Source organism: Loxodonta africana, chromosome 18, assembly GCF_030014295.1.
Source record: "Loxodonta africana isolate mLoxAfr1 chromosome 18, mLoxAfr1.hap2, whole genome shotgun sequence".
NCBI lineage: Eukaryota > Metazoa > Chordata > Mammalia > Proboscidea > Elephantidae > Loxodonta > Loxodonta africana.
This window is the reverse complement of record NC_087359.1, coordinates 3,280,361-3,301,982: the sequence shown is the minus strand read 5'-3', so window position 1 is coordinate 3,301,982 and position 21,622 is coordinate 3,280,361. Positions and strand designations below refer to the sequence as shown.

Sequence of the window (21,622 nt, the reverse complement as noted above, 5' to 3'; positions counted from 1 at the left end):
AGAGTTAATAAATTAAGACTTCGTAAAGCTTCAAAGCAGAGATATGTATATATATATGATTCTCTTTGCCCCCCCCATGCACCCCCGATTTTAGCTTTGTTGTTGTTAGGTGCCGTTGTTAGGTGCCGTCAAGTCAGTCCTGACTCAACGGCCACCCTGGGTAGTGACCCTGTGTACAACAGAACGAAACACTGCCGAGTCCCGCGCCATCCTCACAGTCATCATTTTAGGCTTAAGCCCATTGTTGCAGCCACTGTGTCAGTCCATCTTGTAGAGGGCCTTGAGAGTTTTCCTCTATTTGCTGACCTCTTTTTAGCTTTAGTGCATAGCTATTAATTACCATAAAAATCCTAGAGAAGCATTCCTTTTAAAGCCTATAGAGCTGAATCTTTTGCTATATTTTAAATATACAACATCATCAAATTTTAACTTAGCTCTTTTAAAAAACCAGAGGTAATTTTTTGCTTTAAGAAGTTCTGATATAACCATATTATTAATTTCTTTACACAGGGAAGTCTTTCTTAAGAAATCGTCTGTTTAGGGGACTGGACTCCTGGCCCTCTTCCTTTTGTGTATGTATTTATTTTCTAATTTTTCTAACCTTGATTAACTTTCTGTTTTTAATTTTTTTTTTTTCTCTCAGAAATGTAGGTATTTATTAAGGGCTTATAGGCTTTTTTTAAATCAACATAAATGTTTTAGATTGTAAAAGGCAGTTGGCATGAGGTTTTAAGATACTTGTAATTTTGAGTCTTGGTAACAGAGGAGACCTCATGCTGTATTCTTTGGATTGGTAGGAATGGCTCTTTTGTTGTTGTTCTTTCCTTCTTTCTTTCATATTTTGACAAATAAGAATAGGATGGCTCTTCACTTAGTGCTCATTGGAATTAAACCATGAAAAATTAGCTTGTTATGTTTCTGAACCTGTCTTACATGAGGGCCATGATCTGAAAAGAGGCCATGTGACAGGCAGGGGTTCCCACACTCCTTTGTCCAGAAACATTTTTGTTTTTTTTTTTTTAAATGAAAGAGCATCTTGACATCTTTTAAGTCTGTCTGAGTAATAAGTAAAATAATTGAAGTTATTTAAAAAGGTGCAATTTTTGACTGTATTATAAAGGAAGGGATGGCAGGATTTACCCATTAACATTTTTAAAAGAACCTGAAATTGACTATGAGTTTATATTTTGGAAAATACAGAATGAGAATGCTAAAGGAAAAGGCAAGAAAAAAAGTGGAATATAGAAAAAGAATATTTTTGCCATGTATAGCAACAAGCCATGCTGACAGGTGATAGGAGCAGATTTAGGGCTAGATGGATCCTCCTGATCATGCTGTATAGATCAAGGTAAAATGAGTCTACGAACTGGTGAAACACGTGGCTTCTTCAGTGTTGATGGGAATGCTAGAATTCCCATAAAAATATACGGAAAACAGAGGAGAGGAGGAAAAATAAAATGGGTTGATTACCAACAGCCAATGTTTCAGTTATTAAAGACTCAAGAATTTAACTGTACCATATCTTTACTGAAGAGTACTGAGCTATGTCATTCTTTCTTAAATGTGATTAGATCATTTGAAGCATTTTTGTTTTATATATTTTTAATATATGTAAATTCAGTTTGTTTTATTGAATTTGATTATACTAAAAGTCTACTTATAAATTTGTCCATTATATTTGTTGATAAATTATTTTATTTGTATAGACTCAAAAGCCACGAAAGTTTGACTGTGAACTTCCAGATATTTCATTAAAAGATTTACAGTTTCTGCAATCATTTTGTCCTTCAGAAGTTCAGCCATTCCTCAGGTAAATGTCTTTAGTATCAGTTATCATCCTAAAATGTTGTCATTATTTTGGAACTGTGGTAAGTAGCACCAGTACTCTTAAGAGGGCCAGGACAGCAACATTTGTTACCTTTTTTTAAAAATGACTAATTTCAGAAGTTTCTGGGGAACATAAAATTTAATCAGAAGAAGAAGATAAAGTAGAAGAAAATTACGCCTTACGTGTAGTCTTTTTTTTTTTTTTTTGTAGTAGTTAGTTTGTATATTGTGCATATCGTGGGAGATTTATCAGTTAAACTGTTTATATCTCAGATTTAAAAGGGTGATAATCTCCAGTTTTTTTTTTTTTTTTTTTACATATGTTGAGATACTTGGTTTCTGTAAGTCGGTTATCTGTTTTTTCGTTAAGAGATCAACATAATTGGATTGCATTCTGTTTCAGGGTTCCCTTACTTTGTGACTTCGAACCTCTACACCAGCATGTTCTTGCTCTACATAATTTGGTAAAAGCAGCACAAAGTTTGGATGAAATGTCACAGACCATTACAGATCTTCTGAGTGAACAAAAGGCAAATTCATTTATTTCAAGTGGTTCTTTTCATTAGTTTAAAAAGGTATTGCTGCAGCTCTCTAAGCCTTCCCCTCTGTTTTCCAGACCTCTGCAAGTCAGGCATCCCCACAGTCTGCTTCCTCACCAAGGACAGAAAGTGCGACAGGAATAGCACCTACTACCTCACCGAGCACGCCTCCTCCCCTCACTGTTCAGGGCCCCTTCTGCCCTGCAGTGTGTCCTTTAGAAGAATTATCTCCGGACAGCATTGACGCACACACGTTTGATTTTGAAACTATCCCCCATCCAAACACAGAGCAAACTCTTGACCAAGGTTCCTTAGACTTGGATTCATTAGCGGAAAGTCCTGAATCAGACTTTATGTCTGCTGTGAATGAGTTTGTAATTGAAGAAAATTCATCATCTCCTAATCCTGTAAGTGACCCACAGAGCCCGGAAATGATGGTGGAGTCACTTTATTCCTCAGTTATCAATGCGATCGATAGTAGGCGCATGCAGGATACAAACGTGTGTGGTAAAGAGGATTCAGGAGGTCACGCTTCCAACGTCCAGTTAGAAAAATGCAGGGTTGTTGCCCAAGACTCTCACTTCAGTATACAAACCATCAAGGAAGACCTTTGCCACTTCAGAGCATTAGTTCAAAAAGAGCAGTGTGACTTCTCAAATTCTCTAAGAGGTACAGCAGTAGAAATAAGAAACATTATTGAAAAAGTAAGGTGTTCTCTGGAAGTAACACTACAAGAAAAGCATCAAAGAGAACTACAGACTTTAAAAAATGAATATGAAGCTAAACTTGATGCACTGATAAAGGAGAGTGAAGAAAATGAAAACAAAATTAAAAAATTGAAAGGAGACCTAGTATGTCTTGAGGAGGTTTTGCAAAATAAAGATAATGAATTTGCTTTGGTTAAGCATGAAAAAGAAGCCGTCATCTGCCTGCAGAATGAAAAGGATCAGAAACTTTTAGAGATGGAAAATATAATGCATACGCAAAGTTGTGAAATTAAAGAACTGAAGGAGTCCCGAGAAATAGCGCTAGGAGATTTAAAAAAGCTCCATGTTGAAAATGATGAGAAGATGCAGTTGTTGAGAGCAGAACTTCAGTATTTAGAGCAAAGTCATCTTAAGGAATTAGAGGACACTCTGCAAGTCAGGCATACACAGGAGTTTGAGAAAGTTATGACAGAGCACAGAGTTTCTTTGGAGAAATTAAAAGAGGAAAATCAACACAGAATTGATCAGATACAAGAGTCTCATGCAACAATTGTCCAAGAAAAAGAACAACAGCTACAGGAATTAAAACTCAAGGTTTCTGATTTGTCTGACATGAGATGCAAGCTGGAGGTTGAACTTGCATTGAAGGAAGCTGAAACTGATGAGATTAAACTTTTGCTGGAAGAAAGCAAAGCCCAACAGAAGGAGACCTTAAAATCTCTCCTTGAACAAGAGACAGAAGGTTTGAGAACAGAGATAAGTAAGTTAAACCAGAAGATTCAGGATAATAATGATAATCATCAGGTAGGCTTAGCAGAGCTAAGAACTTTAATGACAATTGAAAAAGATCAGTGTATTTCAGAGCTAATTAGTAGACACGAAGAGGAATCAAATATGCTTAAAGCTGAGTTGAATGAAGTAACATCTTTGCATCACCAAGCATTTGAAATAGAAAAAAAACTGAAAGATCAAATAGTTGAACTACAAAATAAAGTGGAGTCAGAATTGAGTACTCTTGAAAAACAAAATGATAAAAAAATGATTCAGCAAGAAGAAAGATATGAAGCTATTATCCATAAACTTGAAAAAGACAAAGAAAAATTGATCGTGAGCCAGGACCACGACAGAGAACAGTTAATTCAGAAGCTTAATTCTGAAAAAGAAGAAGCCATTAAGGCTGCTCTCAATGAATTTAAACTGGGGAGAGACGCTGCTGAGAAAGAGTTACTAGAAAAAGTTCAGTATCTTGAGACTCAGTTAGCAAAAAGGTAAGAAATAAGTTTATAGATGTAATCATTTACCTGACGTAAATGTAGCAGTTTTGGGATACTTTCATGAAGGAAAACTTAATTTTTAAGTAGTATTTTGCCAACATTTAAAAAATAAGAGGCTATATGAATTAAGTAGTGGCTTTTTAAAACGTATTAATACTATGGATTTTGAGAGAAATACTTTTTTGCAATGGTTTTTAGAGGTTTCTGTTTTTTAATTCATAAATCTCTGCTTTGTCTTGCTTTATTTGCAGTTCTTTTTCCCTAAGTTATGGTTGTAAAAATTATTTAACTTGTGTTCCTTTAAATTAGTGTGTATATGTTAAAACCTACAGTTTTCCTCTGAGCAGTGGTTTATCAAGAACTGCGTTATAGGTTGGGGTTTTCATCGTTGTTAGTTTCTTGATATTGTTGCGATTTCACTTATTTCCTCTATGGTTAAAATGATGACAATCTTAAATTCCAGATTTGGTAGATTTTTATTATTACCTGATGTTATTACAGTTTGATCAGAGAGAATGGTCTTTGGTATTTCTGTTTTTAAAAATTTATTGAGGGGTTTTGTGGTCTAATAAACAGTTTTTAGAACATAATCATTATATCAATAGTTCTGTCGTTAACTTTTCCAAGAGAATATAGGCATATTAACCCATATTTTAGCCTGTTTCTTGCTTTATCTGTCTCTTGTGATTGATTCCCTGCTATGTAAATTCATAAATTCGTGAACAGTTGTCTCTCCTGTTAAAAACAAACTTTTTACCTATTCTGGGTGAATTAGAGGGTTTAATATACATGTGTAGTGACAGAGCTGAGGAGCAAAGATCAAGGCCAGGAGAGCTCTAAGTGAAATATCAGGAAAACAGAGGTTGAAGCACAGGCCAAAGCTGATGGTTACCAGAGGCTCCCCAGGAGGGAAGCTGCTGCAGTCCTCAGGGATCTCGCAGTAGCTCCGGTGATCTGGCACAGCCTGCGGCAGTAAGATGGATAACGTTCAGCTACTTGCCAGGCACCTGCTGTGGAACTGCATCTGGCCACAGCCACCTCTGGAAAATGAGCCGGGGGTTCTTTTCCACCTTCCAGACCTGATGCATGTTCTTTCCATTGGCGGACTTGAACCTGGAACTCTCCAGGGGATTCTGGGAAATGTCGATCTCAGCGTTGCAGTGCAGATGAGAAGATGGGTGAGGGCAATGCCAGGTGACAACAGACGACCCAGCCCTGCACACCCCCTTTCCAGCCAGCATTCCTGTATATATCTCCTTTATCCATATTTAAGTTCTAAGTAAAGACACAGTATCTCTCATATCACTCTGTCTTCAAAGGGCAAGACTCAAACTTCTGTCACATGAGCTACTGTAGAGTGAACATTCTGGTGTTCATTCCTCTTTCTGTTCAGTCATATCACTCTTTGATACTCTGTAGGTTAAATGCTAAATAAAGGATTAACTACCGTTATCATACCTAATATTACATACCAGAGGAAGCGAAAGGGATAAAGAATTGATTAATATGGACCGGCGTAATCACTAGAGTCTATTTCTGTACCTAGCCTTATAACTCTAGCAGATATTTAGAGCTTCATGCTATCACCCATTCTGTCTTTTGCGGTAGCTGGTGTGCCTCAGCTGATTCTACTTCTTTACCCAATAGGCATGACTCAAACCTTCGTTTCTTGAGAGACTGCCATTAAGGATCCTTCTTGTATGCAGTTGCTGTAGATTTTCTGTAACTGAAAATCTCCTGGATCCAGTTACGTTCTTCTGTGCCCTCGTTAAATAGGAGCATCCTATTTAGTTGATAAGTAAGTTCAGCCTCCTCATCCTGTACAGCAGCCTCCTCCTTTGCCTGTTGGTTCAAGTAGCATGATTAGCCTTAGGGAGCCAAGTGGTGGTTTCATCTTCCGGTTCAGTGGTACCTTTGTTGTGCTTCCTGGTAAGATAATTATTTTGGGGGCAACTAGATCAGCTTTCTAATTTAATGTAGCCCGTAGTTGTAGAGACAGGAAATGATTTTTGCTAATCGTTCATTGTGGTACTAGTAACTCTGTGTCCTTTGATTCTCACACCTGTGTATTTTAACTGTGAGAGAATTAGTGCCATAGTGTCTCTGGTTCAGAGCATATACTACATTTTTTAGGACATTATCCCAGCCATGTGAGGTGCAACCCATATGTCACTATAAGTGAAGTGAGTCTTCAGTATATTGGTTCACAGTTGTATCAAGCCAGCTCCTTTGCAAATTGGCCTATTTGGTAAAACCAGTGACTTCCATGGGCATGAGTGCTATATTTCTTTGACTGTAAAATGAATTCCCTTTGTCAGAAGTAATTCTAGTGAGGTACAGTAGTGATAAGACTTATTTTGTAAGTTCGGGAATACTGGTTTTGGCAGAAATATTGTGAGCATGGAAAGTGAATCCATGGGGGAAATCACTTCTTCTAAAGACAGATTGCTGTCCCTTTTGTGATCGAAGTTCAGTGTAATCAACTGGCTGCTAAGTGGCTGGCCTGCTCCCTAGGAAACACTACAGTATGGGGTGCTCAGTGTTAGCTAAGCAGTCAACAGTGGTGGTAGCCACATCAGCGTGATGTGTGGAAAGCCATGTTGCAGTGCCCATGCCCACGCATAATGTCACTTCCAGCCTCCATGAACACTTTGTTCATGGGCCTATTGAACAGGAACTGATGTGCTGGGATAAAGAGATTGATATCTTCAGAATAATTCACCTTGTTTGTGTGATTATTGAGATGATCCTGTGTGGTAGGACATAAATATCTCTATACTTTGTGCCCATTTCAAGAAGTTCATCTAGGTTCCCTTTTCACAGCTAGTTTTCAATCTAGTATTTCCAAGCCAAGCCATTCAGTCAAGCCCTTATCTAGTCTCCATGAGTCAATGTCTATCTGTAGCCCTGGCCATTTCTCTGTTTCTTCAACTTCAACTGTACTGCTTGACTTATCGCCACTGTGATTCCCCTTCACTGCTGTTCTTCAGGGCTACCCTGTCACCTGGGCTTTAATGCTTCAGTTGTACATTTGAATAGTGCTAGCATATTGTGCAGAGTTATCGGTAAATTGTAGCTGTGGATGGAGAGAAAGGAGGTAATGTAGCAGGATAGGTACCATGGGGATCTGAACTCATTGTACCTTTCCAGTGCCTTTAGGACTTGTCTGACCTCAATTGCATATAGACAGTTCCACCTGATGATGAGTGCTGCTGGGCACACCCGATTTCCTGATGGATGGGTCAGACGATACGCACTGTGTGAGAGGCAGCTTAGGTTGCGTGGAAACTAGCGAGCCTGTGGTCATGCTTTCACTTTCTGCGAGGACCCAGTAGCAAACCATAAGCTCTTTTGCAAGAGGAAGGTGGTTACGTGCTCCAAAATCCTAAGGATCTCAATGTTGATTCTCCCATCGCACCTGCCAAAGGCTGCATACTACATCCGTTTCTGCTGCAGACACTGCAGGTACTGTCACGTCTCCTGGGAAGTATGGCCGACGTGGCAGAGCAGTTGGCACATGAGGTCTGAGTTGCAAGACAGGCTTTTTTTTTTTTTTAACACAAGAATAAGCAGCCTTTAAGTAACTGGGTCAGAGCAGCACACCTGCATGTGCTTAAAGAAGACATCTCACGTGTCTTGGGCCATTGCTGGCACACCGCGGAATTTTTTTGTGGCTTTATTGCTCACCCTTTATCATGCATTTTGCTCAGGCATTTGCTACTTAGTGTTTATTAGGTCTAAGCTATAGGGTCGCTATCAGTTGGAATCGGTTTGACAGCATCGCCTTTGGTTTGGTTTTAAGCAAGATGTTTCCATAAATTCCTAAGGAATAGCAAGAAGACCAGCACCCGTGCCAACTAGATTTTAAAAAGACTGGAGGACTGAGATAAGACAGTGAAGGTGCATAGCTGCCCCTGTATGTAAACACGAACTGCTCCTGGTGGTCTATACCAGGGGGCTAGCGAACTTTGGGAATCCAGCCCATCACCTGTTTTTGTAAACAAAGCATTACTGGAGCCCAGCGATGCCTGTTCATTTACATTTTGTCTGTGGCCTCTTTTGGTAGAGTCGAGTAATTGCAGAAGAGGCTGTCTGGCTTACCAACCCCAAAATTTTTACTGTCTGTCCCTTTACAAAAAAAGGTAGCCGATCCCTGGTCAATACTAATAGGAATAGAGGGAAAAATCCACCTGCAGCAATAGCTTCATGCCAGGTAGCAGGGGCCTCGTTGATTCGCTCAGAGGTGATACTTGAAACAGCAGCTGTAATTGGAGCCGTCACCTGACTAATTTTGTATGATAATTGGTTGTTAGTCTCCACAATGATACGTCTCTGGACAGGACATTTATCCAAGTTGAAAGGAAATGTAATAGAAATCTCTTCCCCTGTGCTTTTGTGTTTTTTAAAGTAATATTGTGTTTTCTGTGAAGGTTTACAGAGCAGTTTAGGTTTCCATTCAACAGTTTCTATACAAGTTGTTCAGTGACATTGGTTACATTCTTCACAGCATGTGAATATTCTCATTATTTTTGTTCTAGTTGTTCCATTTCCATTAATCTAGATTCCCTGCCTCCATACATCCTCATCTTTAAGTAATTGTTGACCTTTTGGTCTCATATAGGTTAATTTTTTTAAGGAACACAGTACTTACAGGTGATACTCATTTTTTGAGGAGCAGAGTACTTACAGGTGATACTCATTATTTTTTGAGCCAATTTCTTATCTACAAAGGTTAGTTTCCGTTCAAGGTTTGAAGGGTATTGCAGAACAATAGTCTTGGGGAGTCTTACGGTCTCAACCAGTCCAGTACGTCAGTTGGTTTTATATCTTTTTTTTTTTAAGAAATTTGAGGATCTTTTCCACGTTTTTCTCCCATTCTATTAGGGCCCATCTTTTGTGGGCCTGATTAGAACGGTCGGTAGTGGTAGCTGGGCACCATCTAGTTCTTCTCTCCCTTATGTCTTTTGAAAGGAGAGACAGTTCTCGGGATTTTACTTGGCCCAGTGTGCCATAATAGTCCTCACTCCATGAGTAAAGGAGCCACTGTAGGAATTGTGCCAGTTGCTTTTTATGTCTATTCCACTCTGGATTTGAAGAAATATCTCTTATGTGTGCAGTGAGGGACCCACTGAGTGCGTCTGTCTGCCTGCCAGTAATCTCCTCTTGGTGGAACACTGTGGGTTTAGGGTCCATTTAGGGCCGTTGTCTATTAGTCAGTGGAAAATGGCCACAGATCCTTTTGATGAAGGATAGAAAACAGACTTAACAATATAAATTTTTGGTAATGTAGTAATAATCTCTTTAGAGAGATTATTGATTTGTAAACTGGATAGGTCTGGGAATTGGGTAAGAGGTTGTGATTCTCTTGATTTAAGTCAGATTTAGAGTTTTTTCCCTTGTTCTATTTTAATAAAGCTCTAATTTGTCCCATTCAATTATAACACTAAGGACAACCACCACCAAAGATTCTTCTGGGTCACGCTTGTCCTGGTCCTGCTGCCTATTATGGGACCACATCACCTCTGATGGTTAAGTGCCAGTTATTGGCCTCTGCCACTCCAGAACCCTGTCCTGCATAGCACCTCTGCAGAGCCCTTTAAGGCTGTATTTGTCAGAGCCTTTGTGAAGGGACTTCTCTTTGGACCCTCTTAGGATACACATAATAAATCTCTTCTAGTATATTTCTTCTTTAAGAGACTCTTCTTTAATACTAAATCAAAATTCAGTAAGGAGTAGTTTCTTGAAGGTTAGTTTCCCTGTAGCATGTGAAACTATCACTGAACTTTTCATACTCTGTTACATTAAAATCCACTGATCTGTCCTGCAGTTTTACCCAGTAATGTTCATAATGTCATGAATTAGTTATTTGGAAAAATCTTATTCATTGAGTTACACATATTTTCCAAACATTAGCACATGTTATTGACAATATAAAAAAAATTAGGTTTGTAAATATCACCACCAATCTTAGATCTTAAGTATTTGGAAGATATCAAACTTGTAGTAGTTGATAAACATTTTCTAAAATTCTAAATTTCTTTAGAGACTCATAGTTTATCATTGGTAACAAATTGTCAGTTTTCATTGAAGTATGCAGACTCACTTCAGTTTTGAGAAAATGTTTGCCACATGTCCAAGTCTGAATAACCGTAGATTGCCAAATTTTTTTCAGGTAAAAACCATACACCCTGAAAACCAGTAACTACATCAGCACACAACTCAAACAGTTGTAAAGTGCTTTTCCATGAGACAGCTGTGCTACTTCAGTGAGCAGGGGAAGTGTTTATTTGTATTTCCCTTTTGATCACACAGAATATTAAACAGATACGTACTCAGGGATCAAAATTTAATAAAAATAATTTGTACTACTTCATCAAGGACATTCAAAAATAAACCACCTGTATAAAAACAAGCTGAGTATCTTACAGTGAAGAATACAATAATTAGAAGTACAGCTTGGTGCTACTGTCTTAATTCACGTTCGGTTGCCAGCAGTTTTACCATTAGGTCAAATGTCTACTAGGTGAAAAAGACAAATACCTTAATAGTTGTAATCTCACCAAACCCCAAAAGTGCCCTGGGCACCCCCAGGGTTCTGCGGGTCACACATTGTGAATCATTGGTTTAGAAAATGGTAGGTAAACTTTCTGTTAAGTGTCAGATAGTAAGCTTTTTTTTTTCCAACCATTTTTTTTAAATTGTATTTTAGATGAAGGTTTACAGAACAAATTAGCTTCTCATTAAACAGTTAGTACGCATATAGTTTTATGACATTGGTTAACAGCCCCAAGGCATGTCAACGTTCTCCCTTCTCAAACTTGGGTTCCCTATTACCAGCTTTCCTGTCCCCTCCTACCCTCTAGTCTTTGCCCCTGGCGTGGTGTGTCCCTTTAGTCTCATTTTGTTTTATGGGCCTATCTAATCTCCAGATGAAGGGTAAACCTCAGGAGTGACTTCATTATTGAGTTAAAAGGGCATCTGCGGGCCATACTCTCAGGGTTTCTCCAGTCTCTGTGAGTCTAGTAAGTGTGGTCTTTTTTTGTGTTAGAATTTTGTTCTACATTTTTCTCCAGCTCTGTCAGGGACCCTCTGTTGTGATCCCTGTCAGAGTCAGTGGTGGTAGCCAGGCACCATCTGGTTGTACGGGACTCAGTCGGTTGGAGGTCATGGTAGTTGTGGTCCCTTAGTCCTTTGGACTAATCTTTTCCTCATGTCTTTAGTTTTCTTCATTCTCACTTGCTTCCAAAGGGGTTAAAAAAAAAAAAAAATAGTGCTATCTAGTCGTTTCCAGTTAGACCAGTGGAATATCTTAGGTAGCTGCTCACAGGCTTTTAAGACCCCCAGGTGCTACTCACCAAAGTAGAATGCAGAACATTTTCTTTATAAACTATGTTATGCCAAGATGAGCTAGATGTTCCCCCAGACCATGGTCTCCACAGCCCTCAGCCAGGAATTCAGTCCCTCAGGGAGTTTGGATGTGTGTATGGAACCGTGACCTTGCCTTGTACAAGTTGTGCTGGCTTCCCGTTCACCAAAGTTACCATTATCTATTGCCTATTTAGGGTTTTTCCATCCCCACCCCTCTCCTCTTTCAAAACCATTGAAGATTGTTTACTTTTGTATATAAAACTTTTCATGAGTTTCTATAATAGTGGTCTCGTACAATATTTGACCTTTTGTGATTGACTTTGCTCAGCATAATGCCCTCCATATTCATCCATGTTGTGAGGTGCTTCCCAGATTCATCTTTGTTCTTTATCGTTGCATAGTACTCCATTGTGTGTACATACCACAGTTTATCCATTCATCTTTTGATAGGCATCTAGGTTGTTTCCATCTTTTTGCTATTGTCAGCAGTGCTGCAGTGAACATGGGTGTGCATATGTCTATTCATGTGACTGCTCTTATTTCTCAAGGATATGTTCCTAGGAGTGAGATTGCTGGATCATATGGTATTTCTATTTCTGTCTTTCAAAGAAAGCATCATATTGTTTTCCAGAATGGTTGTATCATTTCACATTCCCAGTGGCAGTGCATAAGAGTTCCAACCTCCCTGCAGCCTCTCCAACATTTGTTACTTCCTGTGTTTTTTTAATTCCCCCCAGTAATGCTGGGGTAAGATGGTATCTCCTTGTGGTTTTGATTTGCATTTCTCTAATGGCTCCTGATCCTGATCACTTGCCTCATGTTTCTGTTGGCCACTTGAATGTCTTGTTTGGTGAAGTGTCTCTTCATTTCCTTTGCCCATGTATTTTTATTTTTTATTTTTATTGGGCTTAAAGTGAAACTTTATAGCTCAAGTTAGTTTCTCATATGAAAATTTATACACACATCGTTATATGACCCCAGTTGCTATCCGTATAATGTGACAACACACTCCTCCTTTCTTCCCCGGATTTCCCTTGTCCATTCAAGTAACTGCTATCCCTCTCTGCCTTTTCCTCTCGCCTCCAGACAGGAGCTGCCCATTTAGCCATGTGTATCCACTTGAACTAAGGCGTACACTCTTCAAGAGTATCGTTTTATGTCTTATAGTCAGTCCAGCCTAATCTTTGCCGGAAGAGTTGGCGTCAGGCATGGTTTTAGTTCTGGGTTAATGGAGAGTCCAGAGGCCATGTCTTCTGGGAATCCTCCAGTCTTAGACCATTAAGTCTGGTCTTTTTACTAGAATTTGAGTTCTGCACCCCAGTTTTCTTCTGCTCTGTCGGGGACTCTCTGTTGTGTTCCCTGTCAGTATGGTTATTGGTGGTAGCCAGGCACCATCTAGTTCTTCTGGTCTCAGGCTGATGGAGTCTCTGGTCTGTGTGGCCCTTTGGTTTCTTGGGCTCATATTTACCTTGTATCTTCGGTGGTCTTCATTCTCCTTTGTTCCAGGTGGGTTGGGACCAATTGATGCATCTTAGATGGCCGCTTGCTAGCTTTTAAGATCCCAGATGCCACTCACCAAGGTGGCATGCAAAACAGTTTCTTAATAAACTTTGTTATGGCATTTGACGTAGATGTCTCCTGAAACCATAGTCCTCAGACCCCCACCCCTGGTACACTGTCCCTCGAAATGTTTGGGTGTGTTCAGGAAGCTTCTTAGCTTTTGGTTTAGTGCATTGGAGCTGACTTCCCCTGTATTGTGTATTCTCCTTCTTTCACCTGAAATAATTCTTGTCTTTTTACTATCTAGTTAGTGAATTCCCCTCTCCCTTCCGCCCCGCCATCAAAGAATGTTTTCTTCTGTGTTTAGACCTTTTCTTGAGTTCTTACAATAGCAGTGTCGTACAATATTTGTCCTTTGGGGACTGACTAAGCTCACTCAGCATAATGCCTTCCCGATTCACCCATATTATGAGATGTTTCATGGATTCGTTGTTGTTCTTTATCATTGCATAGTATTCCATTCTGTGAATATACCGTAATTTGTTTATCCATTCATCTGTTGATGGGCACCTAGGTTGTTTCCATGTTTTTGCTATTGCGATCAGTGCTGTAGTGAACATGAGTGAGCATATATCTGTTCATGTGACGGCTTTTATTTCTTTAAGATATATTTCAAGGAGTGGGATTCTGGATCATATGGTACTTCTATTTCTGGCTTTTTTTGTTTTGTTTTTATTTATTTTTATTGAACTTTAGATGAAGGTTTACAAAACAAAGTAGTTTCTCATCAGTTAGCACACACATCATTGTATGACATTGGTTAACAACCCCAGGGCATGTCAACACTATCCCTTCTCAACCCTGGGTTCCCTCTTACCAGCTTTCCTGTTCCCTCCTGCCTTCCAGTCCCTGCCCCAGGTCTGGTGTGCCCCTTCAGTCTTGTTTTGTTCCATGCGCCTGTTCAATCTTTGGCTGAACCTCAGGAGTGACCTTATTACTGAGCTGAAAGGGTATCTGGGAACCACATTCTCAGGGTTTCTCCAGTCTCTGTCAGGCCAGCAAGTCTGGTCTTTCTTTTTGAGTTAGAATTTTGGTCTACATTCTTCACCAGCTCTGTGTGGGACCCTCTGTTTTGCTCCCTGTCAGAGCAGCCAGTGGTGTTAGCCGGGCACCTCTTCTTGTACTGAACTCAGTTTGGTGGAGGCCATTGTAGATGTGGCCCGTTAGTCCTTTGGGTTAATCTTTCCCTTGTATCTTTAGTTTTCTTCATTCTTCCTTGCTCCTGAAGGGGTGAGAACAGTGGAGTATCCTAGATGGCTGCTCACAGGCTTTTAAGATCCCAGATGCTACTTAGCAAAGTAGAATGCAGGGCATTTTCTATATAAACTGTGTTATGCCAATTGAGCTAGATGTTCCCTGAGACTATGGTCCCCACAGCTTTCAGCCCAGCATTTCAGCCCCTCACGGAGCTTGAATGTGTCTATGGAGCTACCATGACCTTGCCTTGTGCAAGTTGTGCCAGCGTCCCCAGTATTATGTACTGTCTTACCATTCACTGAAGTTACCATTATCTATTGTCTGTTTAGTGTTTTTCCATCCCCACCCCTCCCTTCCCTCGTAACCATCAAAGATTGTTTCTTTTCGTGTGAAAACCTTTTCAGTACAGTAGTGGTCTCGTACCATATTTGTCATTTTGTGATTGACTTATTTCACTTAGCATAATGCCCTCCAGATTCATCCATGTTATGAGTTGCTTCCCAGATTTATCATTGTTCTTTAGCATTTTGTAATACTCCATTTTGTGTATGTACCAGAGTTTGTTTATCCATTCCTCTGTTGATGGGCATCTAGGCTGTTTCCATCTTATTCCTGTTGTGAACAATGCTTTAATGAAGATGGCTGTGCATATGTCTATTCGTGTGATGACTCTTATTTCTCTAGGGTATATTCCAAGGAGTGGGATTGCTGGGTCGTATGATAGTTTTATTTCTAGCTTTTTAAGGAAGCGCCAAATCAGTTTCCAAAGTGGTTGTATCATTTTACATTCCCACGAGCAGTGCATAAGTGTTCCAGTCTCTCCGCAACCTCTCCAACATTTATTCTTTTGTGTTTTTTGAATTAATGCTAGCCTTGTTACGGTGAGATGGTATCTCATTATAGTTTTGATTTGCATTTCTCTAATGGTTAATGACCATGAGCATTTCCTCTTGTATCTGTTAGCTGCCTGAATGTCCTCTTTGGCGAAGTGTCTGTTCATATCCTTTGCCCATTTTTTAATAGGATTATTTGTCTTCTTGTGGTTGAAGTTTGGCAGTATCTTGTAGATTTTAGAGATTAGACCCTGATCGAATATGTCAGAGCCAAAAATTTTTTTCTAGTCTGTAGGTTGTCTTTTTACTTGTTTGGTGATATCTTTGGATGACCGTAAGTATTTAATTTTTAGGAGCTCCCAGTTATCCAGTTTCTCTTCTGGTATTTGTGCATTTTTAGTTAAATTTTGTATTCTGTTTATGCCATGTATTAGGGCTCCTAGTGATGTCCCTGTTTTTTCTTCCATGACCTTTCTTTATCGTATTAGATTTTATATTTAGGTCTGATCCATTTTGAGTTAGTTTTTGTGCATGGTGTGAGTTACGGGTCTCGTTTCATTTTTTTGCGGATGGATATCCAGTTATGCCAGCACCATTTGTTAAAGAGACTGCCTTTTCCGCATTTAACAGACATTGGGCCTTTGTCAAATATAAGCTGCTCATAGGTGGATGAATTTATGTCTGGATTCTCAGTCCTCTTCCATTGGTCTATGTACGTATTGTACCAGCACCAGGCTGTTTTCACTACTGTGGTGGTATAATAGGTTCTAAAATCATGTAGTGTGAGGCCACCCACTTTGTTGTTCTTCTTCAATAATGCTTTACATATCCAGGGCCCCTTCCCTTTCTGTATGAAGTTGGTGAGTTGTTTCTCCATCTCATGTCATTGGAATTTGGGTCGAATTGCATTGAATCTGTAGATCACTTTGAGTAGAATTGACATTTTCACAATGTTGCGTCTTCCTGTCCATGACAATGGTAAGCTTTTCCACTTACACAGGTCTCTTGGTTTCTTGTAGTAGTGTCTTGTAGTTTTTTTTTTTGTATAGGTCTTTTACGTCTCTGGTAAGATTTATTCCTAAGTATTTTATCTTCTTGGGGGCTACTCTAAATGGTATTGGTTTGGAGATTTTCTTTTCGAAGTTTTCTTTGTTGGTGTAGAGGAATCAACTAATTTTTGTATGTTTATCTTGTATCCTGATACTTTGCTGAAATCTGCTTTTAGTTCCAGTAGTTTTCTTGTGAATTCTTTATAGAGTTTTCTGTGTATAAGATCGTATCATCTGCAAATAGGGATGGTGTATCTTATTCCTTACCAATTTGGATACCCTTCATTTCTTTTTCTAGCCTAATTGCTCTGCCTAGGACCTCCAGTACACTGTTGAATAAGAGTGATCATGAAGGACAACCTTGTCTGGTTCTCATTCTCAAGTGGAATGCTTTCAGGTGTCTCTCCATTTAGGATGACATTGGCTGTTGGTTTTCTATAAATGCCCTTTATTATGTTGAGGGATTTCCCTTCTATTCCTGTTCTGCTGAGAATTTTTATCATGAATGTGTATTGGACTTTGTCAGATGTCTTTTCTGCATCAGTTGATAAGATCATGTGATTTTTGTCTTTTATGTATGTGAAAGATTACATTGATTGGTTTTTTAGGGTTGAACCATCCCTGCATACCTGGAGTGAATTTCACTTTGTCATGGTGGGTTTTTTTTTTTTTTTTTAATATGTTGTTGAATTCTCTTGGCTAGAATTTTGTTGAGGATTTTTGCAACTGTGTTCATGAGGATATTGGTGTGTAATTTTTTTTTTTTTTTTGTGGTGTGTCTTAGTCATCTAGTGCCACTGTAACAAATACTGCAAGTAGATGGCTTTAACAGAGAGAAGTTTATTCCGTCATAGGCCAGTAGGCTAGAAATTCGAATTCAGGGCACTGACTCCAGGGGAAGGCTTTCTCTCTGTCGGCTATGGTGGAAGGTCCTTGTCATTGGTCTTTCCTTGGTCTGGGAGCATCTCAGCACAGGAACCTCAGGTCCAAGGGATGCTCCCTACCCCTCGCTCTGCTTTCTTGATGGTATGAGGTACCCCTGTCTCTCTGCTTTCTTCTCTCTTTTATGTCCCCAAATGCCTTGGCTTAAGTCACTACCTAATCTTGTAGACCTCATCAGTGTAACTGACGCTAATCCATCTCATTACATTAGAGCGATGGGATTTACAACACAAATGGAAATCACGTAAAATGGTGGAAAGTCACACAATATTGGGAGTCATGGCCCAGCTAAGTAGACAGATATTTTGGGGGAACCCAATTCAATCTATGGCATGGTGTCTTTACTGGGTTTTGGCATCAGAGTTATGCTGACTTCATAGAATGAGTTTTGGAGTATTCCATCCTTTTCTATGATCTGAAATACCTTTAGTAGTAGTGACTCTTCTCTGAAAGTGGTAGATTTCTCCAGTGAAGCTGTCAGGGCCAGGGCTTTTTTGTTGTTGTTGTTGGGAGTTTAATTACCTTTTCAATCTCTTCTTTTGTTACGGTTCATTTAGTTGTTCTACCTCTGTTTGTATTAGTTTAGGTAGGTAGTGCGTTTCTAGAAATTTGCCCATTTCCTCTAGGTTTTTCAAATTTGTTGGAGTGCAATTTTTCATAGTATTCTGTTATGATTCTTTTTATTTCAGTAGGGTCTGTTGTTACATTGCCCATCACATTTCTTATTCAGGTTATTGGCTTCCTTTCTTGTTTTTCTATTGTCAGTTTGGCCAGTGGTCTATCAAGTCTGTTGATCTTTTCAAAGAGCCAGCATTTGGCCTTGTTAACTCTTTCTCAGTTGTTTTTTCTGTTCTCTATTTCATTTAATTCTGCTCTAATTTTTATTATTTGCTTTCTTCTGGTGCCTGAGGGCTTCTCGTGGTGCTCTCCTTCTGCTTGTTTGAGTTGTAGGGTTCTGTCACTGTGTCTCATTATTGGTGCATTTAGTCCATTTACATTCAGCGGAATTACTGATAGGGTATGAGTTTAATGCATTTTTTTTTTGTAGTGTTGAACAGTTTCTTTGTTCCACTTAATTTTCTGTGCTGAGTTGTTTTTGTATATGTATTTTCTTTTCATTGTTAATTTTGTATTTGCTGAGTCTTTATGTTTTTCTTGTTTTTTATTTTGATGTGTGGGATTGTTAGTTTCCTTTGTGGTTACCTTAATATTTACCCCTATTTTTCTAAGTTTAAACTGATCTTTCATTTCCTGATATTGCCGTGACTTCCTTTCCATATGAAAGATCTATGACTACATTATTTATTCCCTCTTTCTTTTTTGAATGTTGTCATCTTTTACATAATGATGTCTGTTTCCCTATCCTGAGTGTTTTAGCTTTGATTTATTTTTGCGATTTCCCTATCTACATTGACAACTGGTTGCTCAGTCCTGTGTTCTAGTCTTGGGTTGTTATCTGATATTATTGATTTTCTAACTGGAGGACTCCCTTTGGTATTTCCTGTAATTTTGGTTTCATTTTTGCACATTCCCTAAACTTCTGTTTATCTGGAAATGCCCTGATTTCACCGTCATATTTGGTAGACAATTTTGCTGGACATATAATTCTTGGCTGGCAATTTTTTTCCTTCAAGGCTTTATATATGTTATCTCATTGCCTTCTTGCCTGCATTGTTTCGGCTGAGTAGTCAGAGCCTAGTCTTATTGACTCTCCCTTGGTAGATGACTTTTGGTTTATCCCTACGTGCTCTTAAAATTCTCTCTTTGGTTTTGGCAAGTTTGATTATCATTGACCTTCTTTTGGTATCTATCTTGTATGGGGTTCAGTGAGCTTCTCAAATAGCTATCTTCTCATCTTTTGCAATATCAGGGAAATTTTTTGCCAACAAATCTTCAACAATTCTCTGTCATCCACTCCTCTTCTGGTACTCCAATTTGCTCATAGGTTATTCCTCTTGATAGAGTCCCACATAATTCTTAGTGTTTCTTCATTTTTTTTAAAATTCTTTTATCTGACTTTTTCTCAGATAAGTTGTTGTCACTAATTCTGCCTTCCTTGCCTAAATTCTGCTCTGACTACTCCATCTTCCTGGCCATATCTCTCCTTTGCTCCGTTTTTAGTTGGTTTATTTATCTTTTTGTTGTAGAGGAGTTGGGTTTTCCTGTAGATTTTAGAGATTAGTGGCAAAGTCTTTTGATGAGCAGAAGCGTTTAATCTTTAAAGATCCCAGTTATCTAGCTTATTTTCTGGAGTTTGTGTGTCGTTGTTGTGGTTTGTATCCTGTTAATGCCATGTATTAGGGCCTCTAATATTGATTCTATTTTTTTGTCTGTGATCTTTATAGTTTTTGGCTTTATATTTAGGTCTCTGAACCATTTTGAATTAGTTTTTTGTATGATGTGAGGTATGGGTTCTGTTTTTTTGCTGATGGACATCTGGGTTTGCCAGCACCATTTGTTGAAAAGCCTGTCTTTTCCCCGTTTGATGGACTTTGGGCCCTTGTCTAAGATCAGGTGACTGTAGGTGGATAGATTTATATCTGGGTCCTTAATTCTGTTCCATTGGTTAGTGTGTGTGTTGTATCAGTACCAGGCTGTTCTGACTACTGTAGCTGTATAGTAGGTTCTGAGGTCAGGTAGCATGAGTTCTCCTACTTTATTCTTCTTCTTCAGTAGTGCTTTACTTATCTGGGGCCTGTTTCCCTTTCCATATAGAGTTAATGATAAGTTTTTCCGTCTCTTTAAAGAATGTTGTTGATATTTGGATCAGTACTGCATTGTATTTGTAAATCACTTTGGAAGCCCTGATGGAGCAGTGGTTAAGTGCTTAGCTGCTAAAAGAAAGGTCAGTGGTTTGAACCTAGCAGCCGCTCAAGGGAGACAGATGTGGCGGTCTGCTTCCATGAAGATTGTTGTTTGGCACTGTAGAGTCGGTTCCAACTCATAGCAACCATACTACAACAGAGGAGATTCTTCTTGGTCCTGCATCATCCTTATAATCATTGGCATGTTTGAGCCCATTGTTGCAGCTGCACTGTCAGTCCATCTCGTTGAAGGTCTTCCTCTGTTTCACTGACCTCTACTTTACGAAGCATTATGTCTTTCTCCAGGGCTTGGTCCCTGCTGATAGCATGTCCAAAGTTCGTAAAGATTACAGCCTGTTGGGCAGTTCTGCTCTGCCTGTAGGGTCGCTATGAGTCAGAATTGACTCCACTGCAATGGATTATGCCTGGTTTTATCCTGAGGACTTGATTATTAGTAACCTTCCAGTTCATTGGTAATAGTTTGATCTATGCAGCCTGTCAGTTTTCCAGCAAAGCCATAATTTCTAACTTCCATATCGCCCTCCACTCTAGCCCCAAAGGATTAACTTTAAAAACAAATTCTTCCTTTATACCTTGCAGTTTATTTTCTTATAGAATAGGGTTTCCCCAGACCAGCTCTTCTGGAAACTAAGCAAGATGTCTAAGATTTATACTCAGAGGTGTGTGTCTTCCCCAGGCATGCAAGGAGGAAAAGAAAACCAAACTTCATTTTCAGTGTTTGACCCTTTAAAACGACCCCTAACAGAAGAAACAGACAACTTCATTTGAATTGGTAGATTTTATCAGTAAATATGTAAACATTAATAAAGAATCATAATTATTAACAAGTCCTAGTATGATTATCAATTAACATGGTATCAGTGTGTTATGGATGGCGAAAATGGTTAAGTGCTCTGCTACTAACCAAAAGGTTCCAGTCCCCCCACATGTACCTCAGAAGAAAGGCCTGGTGATCTGTTTCCAAAAGATGAAAATCATGCTGTTTGAGTCATCTAGTGCTGCCATAACAGAAGTACCACAAGTGGATGGCTTCAACAAGAAGGAGAAATTTAGTTTCTCACAGTCTAGTAGGTTACAAGTCCAAATTCAGGGCGTCAGCTCCAAGGGAAGGGTTTCTCTCTCTGTTGGCTCTGGAGGAAAGTCCTTGTCCTCAGTCTTCCCCTGGCCGAGGGGCTTCTCAGGCACGGGGACCCAGTGTCCAAAGGACACGCTCTGCCCCTGGTGCCGCTTTCTTGGTGGTGTGAGGTCCCCAAGTCTCTGCTTCCCTTTCCTTTTATCTCTTGAGAGGGAAAAGGTGGTGCAGGCCACACTCCAGGGAATCTCCCTTTACACTGGATCAGGGAGGTGGCCTGAGGAAGGGTGGTGTTACAATCCCACCCTAATCCTCTCAACATAAAATTACAATTGCAAAATGGAAGACAACCACACAATACTGGGAATCATGGGCTAACCAAGTTGATACACACATTTTGGGGGGGACATAATTTAATCCATGACATAT

The 21,622-nt window shown here is 39.4% G+C and overlaps 1 protein-coding gene across 8 annotated transcripts in view; it reads left to right on the top strand.

Moving 5' to 3' along the window:
* RB1CC1 (RB1 inducible coiled-coil 1) overlaps positions 1 to 21,622 on the top strand; it is a 135,526-nt gene that overhangs the window by 95,302 nt on the left and 18,602 nt on the right. For all 8 annotated transcript variants that reach the window (XM_010599545.3, XM_010599544.3, XM_023538868.2 and 5 more), the window contains 4 exons: positions 511 to 572; positions 1,707 to 1,810; positions 2,231 to 2,357; positions 2,444 to 4,341. In XM_010599545.3, coding sequence (XP_010597847.1) covers positions 511 to 572; positions 1,707 to 1,810; positions 2,231 to 2,357; positions 2,444 to 4,341 — 2,191 coding nt within the window. The remainder of the gene's footprint in view (positions 1 to 510; positions 573 to 1,706; positions 1,811 to 2,230; positions 2,358 to 2,443; positions 4,342 to 21,622) is intronic.